Raw genomic sequence first — 16,537 nt, 5'->3', positions numbered from 1 at the left:
TCCCCCCTCACTCACCCACCTTGCACAGATTTAATCTTCCTGGCTCTGCGTTAGCAGGGCTGCATTAGAGAGGCTGTGTGCTGCACGCAGGTTACAGCTGCCATCTTCATGTCATATTCTGTAAAACTTAAAATTTCCAGAGCCCCGTGCAATCAAATCAGCCCTCGCCACCCCTCCTTAATTGTATTAGTTTGTCTGAGCAGCCACTGAGTATTTAAGAAGAAGGGAGCCTCCTTTCACTCTGATTTTCCTGCTGGGAAACTGAGGCACTGTGACTCCTGTAGAGCGGGAGAGATTGGGGTTCCTGATGGTGTTTCAGGGGCGATGCCGCAGAGGTGCCCCAGCCCTGGCAGATCCTGGGACCCAGGGCCACAAATAACCTGAAACGTGGGATCTGCTTACATGGAAAATTGATCTCAAATAGGGCAAAGCACAACTAAGAAGGCAGTAGCTATCCCAGGGGTCCTGCCTGCTTACAAGCAAGAAATAATGAGCAAAGAGAGAAGACGTGGGTCATCCGCGCTGTTTCCCCACTTCGGTTGCTTTTTGTGGTCTTTGAAAGGTCCTTGCACTCCCCCAAATCTCTCTTGGCAACCAAGGAAAGAGCAGAAAATGCATCCCGCAGAGGACCAGGATGGCCGGACACGTCCCTGCCTCGGCTCAAGCGACAGCAGCATCCTGCACGCCGGCAATTTTTGCAGCCGGTTTTCCTGGGGAAACAGGGGCAGAGGGAAGCCCCATGCTGATAATGTACTGAAAGTAAATGAAATTAAATAAGCGAAGCAGCACTCGCAGCTCCTGCCTTCCCCCCTGGGTAATTCAATTCGAGCGCTCGCGCTGATGGGATCTCGCCGGGGCTGCCTCTGTCACCCCGCTGGGGCCTGGATTCTTAACGTCTAAATAAAAGTTTCACTCAAGCATTTTTTATGCTCCTGCCAGCGGGATCAGCGAGCTGGCGTTGGGCACATTAATGTAATATTCATACTCGCAGGGTCTCCCTGTGCATCCGGCAGCACCGTCCCATTTTCATAATTATAAATGTCCCATAAAATGACATTTAGATTTGCATTAGCAAAAGGGGTCGGGGCTTGGATTTGAGGAGACAACATGCCTTTTTGCAAGTCAGATGCTCAGCGTTGCCAGAGAAAAGCCTGAGCACGTTTGTGCCGGGCAGGTGCTGGAGAGAAATGAGATTTCTCTGTGCGGGAAGGGGCTGTCCGTGTCCTCCAGGCATTGCAGAGGGGCAATCCCACAGCATCCCGGGCTTCCCCTAGCCGGAATCACCACGGGCAGCCTTGCCCAAGCCAAGGATTTGGTCTTTGAAGGATCTGGTCTCCAGCCAACAGAGGAGACAGACGTAGGGGAGCCTTTCCACCAACCCAGATTTTGAGCACCTTTGTGTCTGCTGTTCGCCCCGAGACCCACTTGCAGAGAATTTCTAGCGAGCCCAGAGTTTGCAAACTATTAAACACAAAAATTAAAATAGCCTGTGAATGAGAGAGGCGACGGGGGGCTGGACTGGGCCGAGAGCTGGGTGTTAGTGAGACACGCTAAGAAAGCAAGAGAAGCTCTGGTGACCTGGGATTCTGGAAAGTCATTCCTACTGAAAAGGCTGCCAAGGCTGGGCACTGGGGAGATGAATAGTGGCATTTAGTCTTTTTTTATTGTGTTTTAGTACATGGTAGGCTAGCAGGAGATGAGCAGCAAGCCATGGCTTGGGGAGGTCGTGACCCTGGTGGTTTTGGGGATGAGATGTGGGCATCTCATGCAGTGAGTGCCAGAGCCCCTCCGTGGCCGCAGGGTCTGGCCACCAGCCCGGGGCGAGGTGCTATGGTCTGAGTTAGACCAGACATTGGACAGGGGGATTGTGTTTTCCAAGTCCATAAACCTGACCCTGCCTGCGGCCAACGGCTCCCAGGGACCCAGAGAGCCTTGGCTGGGGGTAAAGGGCAGAGCATCAGCCCCCAGAGCAGCACCAGCCCCAGCCCGCTGAGGGCAGGGCTCTGAGCCGTGTGAATCATGGTCCTGGTTCCCTTGAGGACTTCTGGGAGTTTGCAGCCGAGATTGGGAATAGCTGGTGGGATGGTGATAGACCGTGGTTTTCCCCTCCAGCCGCTGGTCTGCCTTTCCAAGCCTCTTCTGCAGAGAAAGGGGCTGAAAATGTTGTGCTGAGGAGTCGTGTGAGTGGGAAAGCCTAAAGCTTTGCCTTGCTCTGCTCTCTGTAGGGCTGGAAGAGATCGCACCGAGGCCTGTTCAAGACACAGGGAACATTTTGAAGCAAGGATATCTGGAGAAGAAGTCCCGAGGTAAGGCCTGACAAGTACATCATAAGATAAGGTTTGGGGATGTCACCTCAGAGTTACCAAGAATGCAAATTTTCAGATGAAGAACGAACAGGAAAATACAGATTTTCTGCAGATTTATCTGTAGGCTCACACAGAATCGTTCAGGTTTTTTTAGGCCTCATACACACAGGGAGGGCACAGCCTTTATTTATTCTCTTTTGCAGATCATCAAACTGCACAAAGATTAAAACCCAGAAATTGAATTAAGCAGCAGCCCAGTCCTCTAAGGCAAGATGTGCCCTTCTAACGAGCGATACCTAATGAGGATAAAATCCCAGTGAAGACAAGGGAGTTCGTAGCATCACACACATTAGCAAGTTGAGATAAGGACTGTGAGTCAGCCTCAGTTTTATCTTGATTTTACTGACTCTTGTGAAAGCTACAAATTATTTCCTCATCACTCAGATTTTATCTTGATTTATTTACTGCATGACAGGTGGTATGAGGCAAGAACAGCCCTTTTTTCCTCATGGCCATCAGCTGAGCTGTATAACTGGCCCTGTGCATGTTTTAGCTTGCTCCAATTAGGGAGTAAAAGAGATTTGCTTAAACCTCAGTTGGGGAGGTTTAACCCAAAGCTGTGTTCCTTCCCAGTTAGCAGGACTAAGGCTCACAGCAGCTCAGCTCAGCTCAGCTCAGCTCAGCTCAGCTCAGCTCAGCTAGCTGGGGAAGGCTTGCAGGGACTCCAGCCTGGTAGGACAGGCTAACTCTCCCATACTTGGCTGAGGTTCTGTATCTAAATTTGCTTGCCTGAATTTTGTGCCACAGATCTACAGGATTTTGTTGGGGAAAAATTCTTCTTTCCCTTAAATATTCACCTGAAGCATACAAGGAAAGAATAGAAATTAATATTTTTATTATTTCACTGTCCTTTTCTTTCTAGAGCACAGCTTTTTTGGGTCAGAGTGGCAGAAGCGGTGGTGTGTCCTCACCAGAAGGACCTTTTACTACTACGCCAATGAGAAAAGTAAGTGGTGAGATATCTGCCTCTGGTCCCCAAGCTGTGAGTGGTGGCTGAGGGTGTGGACAGGGCTGGAAAAGAGAACAGGAGAGCCTTTGCTGAAGGACAGGCTAATATCTGGCAAGAGAAAAGCATATGCTGTGGGCAGGTTGCAGTTCCCTATCAAGGCACAACACGCAGGTTCTCCTAGAAAGGTAGATCTCGGCTTGCTTTTGCTTCCCCACCCCCGAAACACCTCTGTACGTAAGGAACAAGAGAAGAGAGACACAGGAACAGAGCTGTGTGTAAATAAAATGATGTACCAAGTTTTCTATTAGCTGTCAGCTGGGCTTCAACCCCCTAAGTGACTGTATATAATCCATGTGTCAGTGTATATAAATATTTTGCAGTCATGCTCCATCAGGTACATATAAACAGACAGCTAATATTTCCAACAGAGTTTGGCATGATTAGATATATGGCCTTCCTCTGTCCCACCCATCCAGAAACATGGCGTGAAAACGGCTTACAGAACACACGCGTGCACCCTTGGTTTACAGCGACCAGTCTGCAGCTAGGACAGGATTAAACTCTGGTGGGTCATGGGGATGAAGCTGGCTCTTTGTCCTTCTTCCATATCCTTTGAGGACCTCGAGCGCTTCTTGTTTCCACACAAGCTTCCCAACTCCTCTCATCCCGGCAGGGTGTGTGCCGGGGTATGGGCTGCTGGGGCTTTCCCAGCAAGCTGCTAGCAGAGGTAGGCGTTGAAGCCAAGCGTTGGTATTTCACTGTTTCTGCGGAGGACAAGCAGTTGGCATCTTCCAGACGGTGTCCGGAAGACAACAGAGTAAAGCAAACCTGTGATCGATGGGCTGAAATCCTCATATAGGGCTTGAATTCACCCCTGGAAGTTTAAGATCTGCAAGTCAAAATAAAAAAGGTTAAGAGCAACTGCCTGAATCGTACTCATGCACTTCCTCAAGAAGATTCATAAGGAAATGATGAGCTGGGGTAAATAAAGATGCCTCAGATGACTGGAGTGAAGTTCCCTCTCTCCACCCTGGCTGACACCAGCCGTGCGTGTGCATCGGCAATATCCGTAGGCCAATTCTCAAAGGCCCCACTAAGTATTTCTTCCTGTACACCAGCCCGTTAATTCCTTACCAGCAGAATAATCATCGGTATCATATTTCCCCAAGTACACAGTGGTCTCTGCTTCATTACAACCAGCTCATCTCGTGCAACCTCATGACCCTGGCAACCTTTCACTGGCTGTTTGCAATCTCTCGAGGCTTACAAGGGCATCCTCTTTACTGTGTCTTTATGAAGATTTTATAACATTCCCTTTGGATTTCCTGGGGGAGGACATGCTTAGACTGAAGATTTTTTTCTGGCCGTTTCCCACTGACACGCGGTGTACCTCGGTTTCCCTACACGGGCACCAGACATCTGCACCACCCAGCAGTGCTGCAAGCTTGATAAAAAGATGCAAACCCCAGATTTAGCATGTTTCTCTTCTTCCAGGCAAGCAACCTAAAAGTACCTTCTCCATTGAGAACTATAATGCCCGGCTGGCCTTCCATCTCCGCAAAGACTCTCGAAAACGTTGCTGTTTCGAGTTAATCTGCCCTGGCAAACGCACCTACGAGGTGGGAACTGGGGGAAGAAACGGACCTTCTGTGCTGGTTTGAGCACTAGGCACAAAAGCACGTGCTCCCAGGTCTGGGGTGCAGGCTGGGGTGCAGAGTCAGGGAGGCTGTGAATCTCCAACCCCCCCCTGGTAAAATAAGCCAAGCAGCGCTTTAGAAGGTGCTGATGCTTCTCCTTCTCGGCAGGTCATCCTAGCATGGACCTTCCTTTGGCACAGAAGTGATCCTGGGCTTCCTTAGCTCTTGTGGGGTACAAGGATTAAGTGAGAACATGGGTTAGAAGCAGTAAAGGGTTGGGTTTGAAAAGCCCATTTTTAAATAAGCAGTTCAGAGTCAGGTTAAATTTAAACCTTCAATTTGTTGAGCATCCAGGAGGGAGCCTAAAAACTGGTGTAATGAAAAACCTGGCCCAATGCACAAAGTGTGCATGAGAGCCTTCCTGAGCTTCAGGGAGATTTTGGATGTAGAGTCTTGGTTCAGAGTCAGTATAGTATATATTCAGTGGGGATTGTGGTTTTCATCTGAATTATTTTAATGAATTAGGCTTGACAGCCTTCCTCTGGGATAGTCTAGCTTTGTTCTGCTTCTGCTTCCCTGTTTGGAATAGGGAGATAAAGAAGTGAAATGGCTTTCCCAAAGTCAGAGGGCAGAGAATGGCAGATCCAGGATCCCCATTCCCTGTTCTAGCTGCAAATCCTTTTCCTCTTCCTACATACAAGAACCAGCACAGTAACTGGTGAATCTCTCTCCAGTTCACAGCCCCGAGCCCAGCAGAGGCTGAAGACTGGGTGGATCAGGTCCAGTTCCTCCTGAAGGGTGAGTCTGGCAGCTTGGTCCGAGCTGGCGTGTCCTGTTTGTTTGGGCAGATCCTGGCAACATCTTCCCACCCAGTTTGGGCTGCTCCCTCCAGCAACAGGTGGGCTTGTGCTCATTGCCAAGCCCTTGCTGGGCTCCCAGCACCGCCTCTTAGCAAAGAGAGAAGTTCTGGGGCTTTGCTCGCTCGAGCAGGTGGTTAAAAAGAAGTGGTGGTTTGGAGGCCAAGGGCATTTGGTTTCGACTCCAGAGCTCTTGGCTGCTTTTAGAGGAGAGAGTTGTGTGGCCTCTCAAAGGCTGCAAGCGTCACCAACGGGACAACAAGAGGGTGGGAATCGCTCCTCACTGCTGGGGTTGCAGATCTGCTGTTCTGTCCTTGGCTGATAAAGGATGGGGTTTGGCTCCACTGGAGTTGCTCCAGTTCAAGACCAGCAATACTGAGACAAGACTCCAGCCCTGGGTGTGGAAACCCTCTAGAAACCACAGGCAGCTGCCCAGGAATGGCGTCAGGCTCAGTTCCTTAAGGCACTTGTTGAATTTGGCTTTGTTCTCTGGCATTTGCCATCCTTTCTTGGGCTTTTCGTTTCTTTTTCTTTAGCCTATTCTCAGCTTCCATCCCATTTTCTTTACACCAGGTGCTCATGGGCACAGCAAGGGGACAGTTCGCCCCCTGCAAGGTCCATAGTGAGCACAAAGTACAACGGCATGGGCTTTGTTACTTCATTTCAACACACTGAAAGGACCAGCATCCAGCTGCTACTTTAATTTGCTTGTTTTCACCATGCTTTTGCTCTCTCCTGCCAGACCTGAGCTCCCTCACTATCCCATATGATGAGGAGGACGAAGAAGAGCTCTACAACGACGTGGACAGTTCTGACTCTGTGAACACACCATCCCACAATACTACCCTGAATCAGGACGAGCCAAACATTGAGATGGAAGATGATGACATCTATGAGGTTTTGCCAGGTAAGCAACCGAATAAGCAGGTTAAAACCCAAGCCGTCCCCTAGGCTTAGCCCTGCAAACGCGGCAGGAGACCTTGGCCGCATCGCGCATTGATGGGAAGGAACGTCTAGGGCTCTGCTCAGTTTAACGGACCCATAACTCAAAGGTTTGACCCCATTTCTTGGTTCAGACTGGTTGATGGACCACAAGGGCAAACTCTTTCTGTTCTGGTGAGGCAGAGGGTTTGTAAATTCAGGTGAGGTGGCTTTTAGAGGTTGCGTTTGTTCAGCTCGGGTAATATTAAGTTTGGCAAGAGTGGAATCTCTGGGCTGTGTTACCTGTAAAATCAGACTTTAGATGATGAAAATGCTCCCTTCTGGGCATGCAGTCATGGCTGTAACACAATTAGTGGCCTTCCAAGAGATGATAAAATAACTGCATTAAAGACTAGGGCTTGTTCACTAACAGTGCGTGAGGTCTGGAGGTAGCAGAGCAGCGGCTGCCGGTTAAAGGAGCCAGGAGCAATCTTCCTGGCACAGAAGCAAACAGCCTGTGAGGGTGACACAGCCTGCAACATTTCTTACCGTTATAGCAGAAATCGGGGTGTGACATGCCCCGGGGCTTGGTCAAGGGGTCACCTGAGCCTTATTCAAACAAGTGTGCTGTCCTCCTGCCTCTGCGCTGATGTTGGCAGCACCCAGCTCTGCACCCCGTCCCCGAGAGCAGGGTGCCTTGGTGTCTGCGTTCAGGGATGCAAAACAGGTCCTTGTTTCTTCTTATTTATTTCAGAACTTTATATCTGTAGTGATTAAAGAAATATATATATTAAATGCACCAGAAAGTTTTATGGTGCCCGAGATCTTTGTCTTGTTATTGCTGCCAAAGGAAATCTCTGCTCAGTGGTTTGCAAGTGGCATCCAGGCAGCTGCCGGGAGCAGAGCTGGGGCTCCGGGGCTGCCTGTGCAGCCCTGAGCAAATCCTCAGCCTCTGTCCGTCTCTCGTCTTTCCTTCCTGAGCTTCCCTGCCTCCGTTTACATCCTCAGCTCTTTGGGCAGCAGCTTTCTCTTCCTCCGGGCGTACCTACAGCGATCCCGGAGCTCAGCAGGAGCCTCCGCGCTCTGGTCCCCAGGCTGGTGCGTGCGAAGTGCTGACGGTCTGTCAGGCCGAGGGCTTTCAGCATCCCTGGCTGCTTTGGCAGCTGTGCCCAACTCCTCGCTGCCTTGCAGCTGCCAACGCCAACCACAGAGCAGACATTAGATGTGAGGTTTGTTCCACGCATGGCTAACGGTGATCCTGCTAGGAGCTTGCGCAAGGTTGGTTTAGGGACAGACCCCTCCGTTGCCCCAGCTCCGGGGTGCAGTGTCTCGAAAGAGCTGGAGCCAGCCCTGCCAGCCAAGTCCGCCCTTGGTTCCCACAGCTGTTGCTCTCCTGCTCTCGTGCACAGATCCGTGCCCTGATGCTGGGGCTGCAGAGCATCGTGGCGGAGGAGGGAACACCCCAGCCAAACCCTTCCTATAATTATGGGTTTTTACTGTGCCCTCTGTCCTGCCCATCCCAGCTTCTTGAAAGCTTGCTAAGAGGCTCCTGCGGCAGCCCAAGGGGTTGTGTCTCAGCCTGCTCGCCAGCCCAGACCCTGCAAGCAGCAGGGTTGAAGCCCCTTGCTTTAGCAGGGATTTTGCTGTATCCTTCAGCCCCAGTGCATGGGCACCTCGGGGGCTTTGCTACCACGGAGGCCTGCTGCCCCTGGGGTTCGGCCAAGCCTCCTGCACCCAGCAGCACGGCTGCACTGCGCCGAGGCGGGAGCTGCAGGACAGCTGCCTCAGCCCGCATCGCCTCTGCTCTCCGGCCACGGAGCCCCCAGCCTGCAGCCCGCAGCTGGAATCACGCCGACACGCAGGGACGCAGCTCGGACACCGGGCAGGATGCTGCCGGCGGGAAGCGAAGCCACAGCTCTCGCATGTGGGCAAGTTTCCCACCCTCCGCACACCCCTGTTCCCTGCCTGGTTGAAGGCAGGTGCTGGTGGTGCGTTGCTGCAGAGGCAGATGCCCAGTGTGCGAGGGGTGAGAAACCAGTTGCAGGGCTCAGGGGCAGGTAGGAGAGAACTGCTCTGCCCTGAGCTTGTCCCCCCGCAACCCTTCACACCCCTGGGACCCCCCGGCAAGCACAGGGAAATTCCCCATCCAAGCTGGAGTCTCCCCTGGGCCCAGCTGCCTCCCTCGTGTCCCAAGTGAAAACAGAGAGAGAAAGAGGGGGAGGGAAAAAAAGAAGGGGGGGGGGAGATGAAGAGATAATTTCCTCAGCAAGTCATCGTTGTTAATGAAGTTTTACAAAAACAGATACAACCAAGGAAAAATAAAATTTCACAGGTGATAAATTTTTCCAATTTCCCTGGCAGAATTCGATAGGATTGTTAAATTAAGAGTGAAGGTGTCTGTTAGGAAGCAACGAGCAGTGATGGGTAATTTTATAGAGTGGAAAATTGAATCAAATTGCTACATTAAAACACAGCTCCTCTGAGAATCTGCCCAACGCCTAAGCTGCTCCGGTGCAGCGGTGGGGTGCACGGCCTGCCGGCTCCCTGGCCATGCCCGGGGCTGGGGGCTGCCAGGGGGCTCCAGACCCCAGGGGTGGGTGCCCAGGGCTGCCCCTGGGGATGTAAAGGCATTTTCCTGAGGGTGGTGCGGCCGAGGCTCTGACGCTCCACACAGGGATGCCGTATAGGGGGAAGCGGCACAGCTCCCAGAAGATGCATTTTTCAGTATTTCCCTCTGATTCATCACTATAAAATCCAGATATTGGCTGAGATCAAACGCCCAGGCCCTGGGAAGGCAGAGCATCGCTTCCAGGCTTGACTCAGAAAAGCACCTGGCTGCAACAGGCTGCAGGGCTGCGGTGTGGAGGGCAGCTTGTCACGTCCCCACGGGCCCCGTTCATGAATCCCACAGCTCGAAATCTGCAAGGGCTGTGCCTGGGGCCAGCATGCCGCGGCACGAGTGCAGGCAGGGCTCAGCAGCACCCCAGGATTGGTGCCTTCACCACCGCCATCCCCGGCGTCTGCACCCACGCCGCGGGCAGGGAGAGGCTGTGGCTGGCCCTGCTGCAGCGCTGCAGGAGAAAATGGGGTGCAGGAGGGAGGCTGCTGTCAGCCGAGGGGAAGCCACGCCAGCCTCCCCACCGTGTTTTCCTGATCGAAACCCCATGCGAGTTTCCTCCCTTCCTTCCGCAAAGGCTCTGTCCATCAGAGCCCATCAGCCTCGAAGCGCTCGCTGCGGGGCAGCCAGCCCTGAGCACACCGGGCAGAGCAGGGACCGGGCAGCACCTGGGGTCTTCCTCCAAGCACCTTTTGCAAAAGGCACAGAGTGAGTGGTCAGCAGGGCAGGGGCTTCCTGAGGAGAGGGAAACTGAGGGATGGAGGACTGAGACATGGGAGAGCACCTTGTCCGAGCTGCGGAGCAGTCAGCTGCTGAGCTGATGTCTCAGGTGGGCGATGCAAGCAGGGAGGCCGTCCGTGGCTGTGATTTCTAGTCAGAACATGCCCCTTTCCTTCAAATATGGAAGAAAATGGCCTAAGGTGGGACAAGGAGAAGGCGCTCCCCAGCCCCTGCCTGGCAGCATCAAGTGGCTTTTGAAGAGCAAGGATTTGGGGGAGCAGCAGGTCTCTATGGGGCAAGGGGTCGGGACCCACAGAGCTGCCTGAGCTCGTTAGGGGCTGTAAATGTGACTCCCCAATAGCTGCATCAGCAAGGGGGAGCAGCTCTGCAGTCTGAGGGGGGTTCCCAGGAAAGCGAGGAGGAAGCAGGACAGATACGTCTCCCCAGGGTCATCGGGGCAGCCACGACTGCCCAGCACCACGTCCAGGCAGTGTTTCCTCCATGGCACGTGTTTTCCTGCGCCGCTGCCGGCTGATGCTTCCCGAGGAGCGTGTGTGCGTGCCAGGACGTATGAGAAGGGCTCTGGGAAGAGGTTTCCTGAGGCCGGCCTTGCTCCGGGATGGAAGCAGTGCCTGCAGGATGCAGGCACGGATGCGAGACGGAGGGGGTGTGTAGAGCATGGCTAAGAGGTGGGGGTGGCCGTGGGAAGCACCTGGGTGCAGGTGTCACCCACAGCAGCGGGGGAACGATGCTGCCCCACTTTGGAGGATGGCTCTGGGGTTTTCATGGCGCGCAGGGAGGGGAGATGGTTTGACTGCCCTCCACCTCATGCCAAGATGGGATCCCAAGAGGGGCTTCGGTGCCATTGGTTAAAGTATAAAGGAATCCAGATGCGAGGGTTTGGGGCGCGTGCGTGGGAATGATGGGGGGAGAGTGCTGTTACAAATACATTTGTGTTCTCTTTTACAAATGCAAAGAGCAGGCAAAAGCCACTTTCAATAATTTATTTTAAAATCAATGCTAATGAGGTTCTGTCTCGTCAGCGGCCGAGTTTTACAATAAAGTCTGATTTATTTAGAAAAGATCTTCGGTGCCGCTTCCCGTCTAATGGGGGAGCAGTTCCAGTGACCCTCCGACTTGGGATGCAATTTGTAATTGGCAGCGGAGGTCTGACCTGGTTTGCATTGATCAGCGCCGAGTGGGAGAGACGGCTGGGGCTGGGGCCGCGTCCCCGGGAAGTGCCGCGCAGCAGCAGCCGCCCTTCACTGCCTTGCGATCGGGTGCCCTGGCAGCAGCAGAAGGCCCAGGCTTGGTTTCTGTTGGCTGTGCCTAAAGGTGACAGCAAAGTCACGTCCCCTGAGATGCAACAGGGACTCGTCTCCTGTACCGGGCTCCCCAACAGCCCTTTGCCAGCGGCGGTGCGAGAGGTGCAGATGAGCAATTTGCCTGAGTGTTGGCTTTTGGAAACATTTCAGAATTGCATTTTTATTTATAATATTTTATTAGGTTGCTTCTAGTCTGTACGTTTGCGGAAGGAAGCCTGGGCTGTGACGGCAGCTAATGTGGGTGCTCTGCACCTGACTCACCCCAGCACCCAGGCTGGGTGGGTTGTACTTGGCTTGGTGTTAAATAATGTTATTTAATCTTGTTTATACATAGATCCTTGCTCCTGTCAGTCACCAGCCGTTTTCACAGGGCTTCCCTGTGTCTTCCAGCCTCTCTGTCCTTAACTTTTTCCAAGATATAATTTCTTTTTATTTTCTTGCATCCTCTTTCCCCACCCTCCGTAGCCATGCCAGCCTGCCTGCCCTCCGCTGCCTGGGGGTCTTCTTTCTCCACCTTAATTTCTGCTTCTGCCCCCCATCCTTCCTCGCATTTCTGTCCTGGCATTTCTCCTCAGCATCTTGTTTTCTCTGGGCTGCGAGTCGTGCACAGGAAGCATCTCTTCCTATAGGGGCACTCAGAAAAGTGCTGCCTAAATTTATGAGCCTATAATAAGTGATTTGTTTTTACCAGTGTTAACAACAATTCATATTTTTATGCAACACGTTTTAAAATATTATCTGTGACTTCCTCCCTTCCACTCTTCACAATTAAGCCAGGAATTTATTATTCTGACAGTCGGATGCTCTCACAGCCCTCTGCCTGCCTGGGGGTTTGGTGCAGCACTAATGCTCACAGCCCTTCCCCTGACTCCTCTACTCTGTTTTCTACCCCCAGATGAGGAGCTGGAGCCCCCCTTCCCAGAGGACAGCAAGGATGCCAGGAGCAGGCAGAGAAGCGGTAAGAGCCCACCCTGCTTTGACCAACCCAAAGGACCTCGAGGTCAAGGTTGGGGTGTCTGAGTCCGGCTGCCTTCTAGTGTTGTGGGGTGATGGGGGTGTGGGAGGATGGGAGGGTCCCCGGAGGCAGACTGGTGGGTGACAGAAGAGACTGTAACTGGTGAATTTCAGACAACTCCAGCTTGGGGAGCGCTTCCCATCTTCTCCATGCTACGGGCATGGGGGATGCCTCTCCTTTTTGGACAGGTACCCCACGAGGGGTGGCCTTAGTGAGCTCTCCACGGAGGACCCCCAGCATCCATACCCTCTCCTGCCTGATGAGCTCTGTGTTCTGATGGATCTCCCATGGAGGCCCACCCATCCCTGTCCCTCATCCCATCCTGGACCACAGAGAGGGAGCCAGCCCTCCTGGTGCATCCCGAGGGGCCAGGGAGAGGGGCCGGGGCCGAAACAGCCTGGAGAGAGGGCAGGAAGCAAGTCATGGCCCAGAGGAAGCCGCCGCAGGGAGGGATCTCAGCGCGGGAAGCCGGAAGGACGCGCACCACCACCACCCCAGGAACCAGCACCGCCCGCCCGGAACCGGCAGCCCGAGAGCGTGCCAGGGCCCCCCCACCCCTGCTTTTTCCTTAAGGACCTGCACCATGGGATGGGAACGGAAGATCTGTTTCCTCTCCGGTCTCACCTGCTTTACCCTCCGTCGCTGCTTCTGCCCCGGCGCAGGAAAGCAGCGCTTGTGTCTGAGCAGCTGGGGCTGGAGTGGCCAGGGGCTTCCTGCTGCCCCGCTCGCTGCTTGCCGCATGGGAAAACATCCTCCTGGCAAAGCCTGGCTTGGGAGAGCCTCCTGTGCCATCCTTCCGCTCCGGTGATGCCTGGCTCGCAGGGTGCTTGCCCAGCTGGGGACCCACAGCAGGCATCCCGCTTGTTGGGTGATGGACACCAGGGAGGTTCGGTGTTGGATGCTCTGGATGGCGGATGGCCGAACCAGCTCCACGCATGCTCTTGCTCTCCTGAATGCACGAGCACCCCAAGCATTGCTGAGCTGGTTTACCCCCCCCAGTGGTCCGAGAGCCCCCATGTCCAACTTCCCAGCATTTCTGGAAAGCCTGATCCAACGTCCCACAAGCCTTTTGGGCCAACATCAACCCCCCTCGGAGGTTTCCTGGGCAGTTATCCCCAGCCCAGGAGGGTGCTCAGGCCTGTTTCTACCGTAATCTTAGTAGCACAGAGAGGGATGAGTCCCAGCTGCTTGCAGGGACCGGAGCAAGTCAGCATTTCTCCACTCCTCACGGTTTTGCGGAGCTTGTTTCCCGACCCCCAGCACGATGACTTACTTGGCCACTGGAGCATGTGGCAGCTGCAGCCGGTACCAGCACCCAGAGCTCGGAAAAAACGACGTCCCGATCTTTATAAACTGTACTGTGGTCATAAAGCGGGACGGCACGCTTTTCCTGGAGACTCCTCGGCACGGGGAGAGGAAAGCAGAAGGTGATGGGACATGCACGCACACACACACATTTTTCTTTCCCTTTCACAACTGCCCCAGCATTTAAACATCCAAAGGAGCAGGCGGCAGAAAAGCAGGTCCCCCGTGGGTTTGCCAGCTCGAGGCGGGGTCAGTGGGGTGCAGAGCACAGCTCCACGGCAGGCTGGTGCCAGAGGTGATGACGAACCTGCACCCCAAGGCCACCCCGAGGATTTTGGCTCTCGCCTGTCACAGACCTGCCAGCCATTTAAACACCCTGCTCATAGTCATTAGCATCTGCCCGGTGGTTGTAATTGTTGTTAATCGTTATAACTGGTTTAGTTATTAGCGTTGTCATGATTGCTTTAAGTCCTGTGTCTGTTTTTACACTAAATAATATATTAGACTCTTGCTTCTGAAAGGCTGGGCTGCATTTCAAGAGGGAAAGGTTATCGCAGCGCTGGGAACCCCAGCCCTCGTGCCTTTTGCCTTGGTAATCTGTGCTTCTGTCCAACCGGACCAAGGGCGAGAAAGAGATGACGGGAGTCCTTGAGCAGAGGGCCGGGCTGCAGGGAGGGAGGGAAGGGGCTATTTCTTAATTGTATCACGCGGCCAAAGTGCCAGATGAGCATTTGGCTAATGGAAAACTATTGTTTCTAATTTCTAAGAACCACAAGGATGCCACGATGCTGGAGCAGCCCAGCAAATCCAGCTGAGAGCTTCAGGCTGCTCCTGCCAAGACACCCATTTGCTCCACTCAAGGCTGCTTAATCCCTGCCTTCTGCGCTGGACGGGCTTCGGGGCTGTTGCTGCGGTGCGAGCTTACCAGTCGCATACAAACAGGGCAAAATTCCTCTACTTAGAAAATAAGAAAGCCTTGCAGCCTGCCTCCTGTCAGAGCCCCCTGCGCTTAGCGTGGCGGGAGGTTTCACCTAGCGTGAGCACAGCAGTGAAAAGCCCTGAGCTGCAGACGGTTGTCATTAGGTTTCAGCATCAACAGGCTTCTGAAGCAACACGCCTGAAGCAAAGGGGTTGGGGCGGATCGTGCTTCTCCCACAGCCCCTGCTTGGGGCTGCTCAGGCTGCAGAAGAAAATGATGCAGTTGTCACATTAGGCTGGTTTTCTTAATGACCCCAAGGCCCATAAACACGGGAGCAGGCTCTCGTCCCACTTACATCAGTGTAAATCAGTCGCACTGAAATCACGCTCTGCCCTGGACGCAGATTTAAATGTCTAGATGGGGCATTGGGGCTCTTTTCTGTAAAAGTGAGCAGAAATAATGCAGGGTAATGCAGGAGTCCTGGGATGCTTTGTCTGGATCCGACCCACATCCCACCCAGCCTGGAGCTGGTGGGTCGGGAGGATCACAGACATCCACCTTTGCTGCAGCGTGAAGTTCTCCCTTGCCCGGCCTTATCTTTAAGTGCTAAAATGGGAGCCAGGGCCCCTTTTTCTGCAAAGAGTCTTAATTTTAACAAGATATTTTTGGTAGCTGGCACAAAGGTCGTTGCTGCTTTTGAAGCTGTGGCTGGGACCGAAGCGCAGAGCCTGACCGCGCTTTCATCGTGGGGCATCGTCCTCATCCGATGCAATTAATTCTGACCATTTGAAGGCAGGGTTCGAGGGAGGGGTGAGACCTTCCATCCAACCAGCTGGCATAGTTGGAAAAAATACACAAACCTTTGGGAGCATGAACCTTCCTATGGGCTGGGAAATTCTCTCCCTTTGTACTCGCAAGGTATCATGTCCAGGCTCAGGCGCACGGCTTCTGCAAAGTCTTTGTTTTTACCAAAGGCTTCTCCTTTCTCCGCTCCTTGACAGGGTTGCCAGATGCCTCCAAGGTCCTCTTGTTCCTTTGATAAGCAGGAAAGAGCAGATGTGGGATAGGGAGGCACCTCCCAAGCATTCCTGGTAAACGAGAGACAACTGGGACAAGGCTGACTCCGGCTTCCCGGCAGCATCCTCCCTGCGGGCGAGCAGGCGCCCGGGTCCCTGTCCCGGGGGAGCTCTGGGTGGGGGAATGGGCACGTTTGGCTCTGGAAATGTCTTGTAGGAAGATGTATTTTCTATCTCAGCCCAAACCCCCTTCCCCTCCCAGTACAGTAGTGACACAGAGCAGAACTCTGAAGGGCAGCAGAGCCGACGTGGGGGATCACTATGTTGAAATCTCTTTGCCAGCAAGTTAATGATTATGCTCCATAAAATCGCTGGTATTTTCGATACCATCAGAGCAGCCTTTCCCCAGCCTAGTCTCACAGGGCACACCAGCAGGTCGGTGCCAAGCCCCGTCCCCCCGTCCCGGGTGATTCTCTGCGCCGTGGTGTTGTCCTCACACCCTTCCGTAACGACCTCTTTGGGTTAATCACACAATTTGCTGGCTCCTACCAAAGCCGCTGCTTGCCTCGTCCTCCTACTCAGCGCCTGCACGCCCTGATATTTCCTCTGCCTCCAGTTCATAACCTCTGGTTCCTGCACTTAGCACAAGCTTAAATAACTCAGTAGCTCCTACTCCTTCTATTCCCTTCACAATCTTTTCCTCACCACTGTGTGCTCCCCCTTTAATACTTTCCAAAGGATGCAGACCTACTTTTTTTTTTCCAGCCTTTCTATTTAAGTTCCCCAAGTCCCTGAGTCATTCCAGTTGCTCCCTGCTGTGCCATTATCCATCTCTGTAATGTCCTTTTTCATATTTAGGTGATCAAATCTGGGCACAGTACTCCAGATGC

At 53.3% G+C, this 16,537-nt stretch overlaps 1 protein-coding gene across 2 annotated transcripts in view; it reads left to right on the top strand.

The window, feature by feature from the left end:
- The window catches only part of SKAP1 (src kinase associated phosphoprotein 1), a 151,238-nt gene that overhangs the window by 119,478 nt on the left and 15,223 nt on the right, over positions 1–16,537 (top strand). For both annotated transcript variants that reach the window (XM_064473137.1, XM_064473138.1), the window contains 6 exons: positions 2,226–2,306; positions 3,229–3,312; positions 4,810–4,934; positions 5,687–5,750; positions 6,552–6,716; positions 12,288–12,350. In XM_064473137.1, coding sequence (XP_064329207.1) covers positions 2,226–2,306; positions 3,229–3,312; positions 4,810–4,934; positions 5,687–5,750; positions 6,552–6,716; positions 12,288–12,350 — 582 coding nt within the window. The remainder of the gene's footprint in view (positions 1–2,225; positions 2,307–3,228; positions 3,313–4,809; positions 4,935–5,686; positions 5,751–6,551; positions 6,717–12,287; positions 12,351–16,537) is intronic.

The sequence above is a fragment of the Phalacrocorax carbo genome, chromosome 25 (genome assembly GCF_963921805.1).
Source record: "Phalacrocorax carbo chromosome 25, bPhaCar2.1, whole genome shotgun sequence".
In the NCBI taxonomy this organism is placed as follows: Eukaryota; Metazoa; Chordata; class Aves; order Suliformes; family Phalacrocoracidae; genus Phalacrocorax; species Phalacrocorax carbo.
This window is presented reverse-complemented; position numbering and strand designations above follow the sequence as displayed.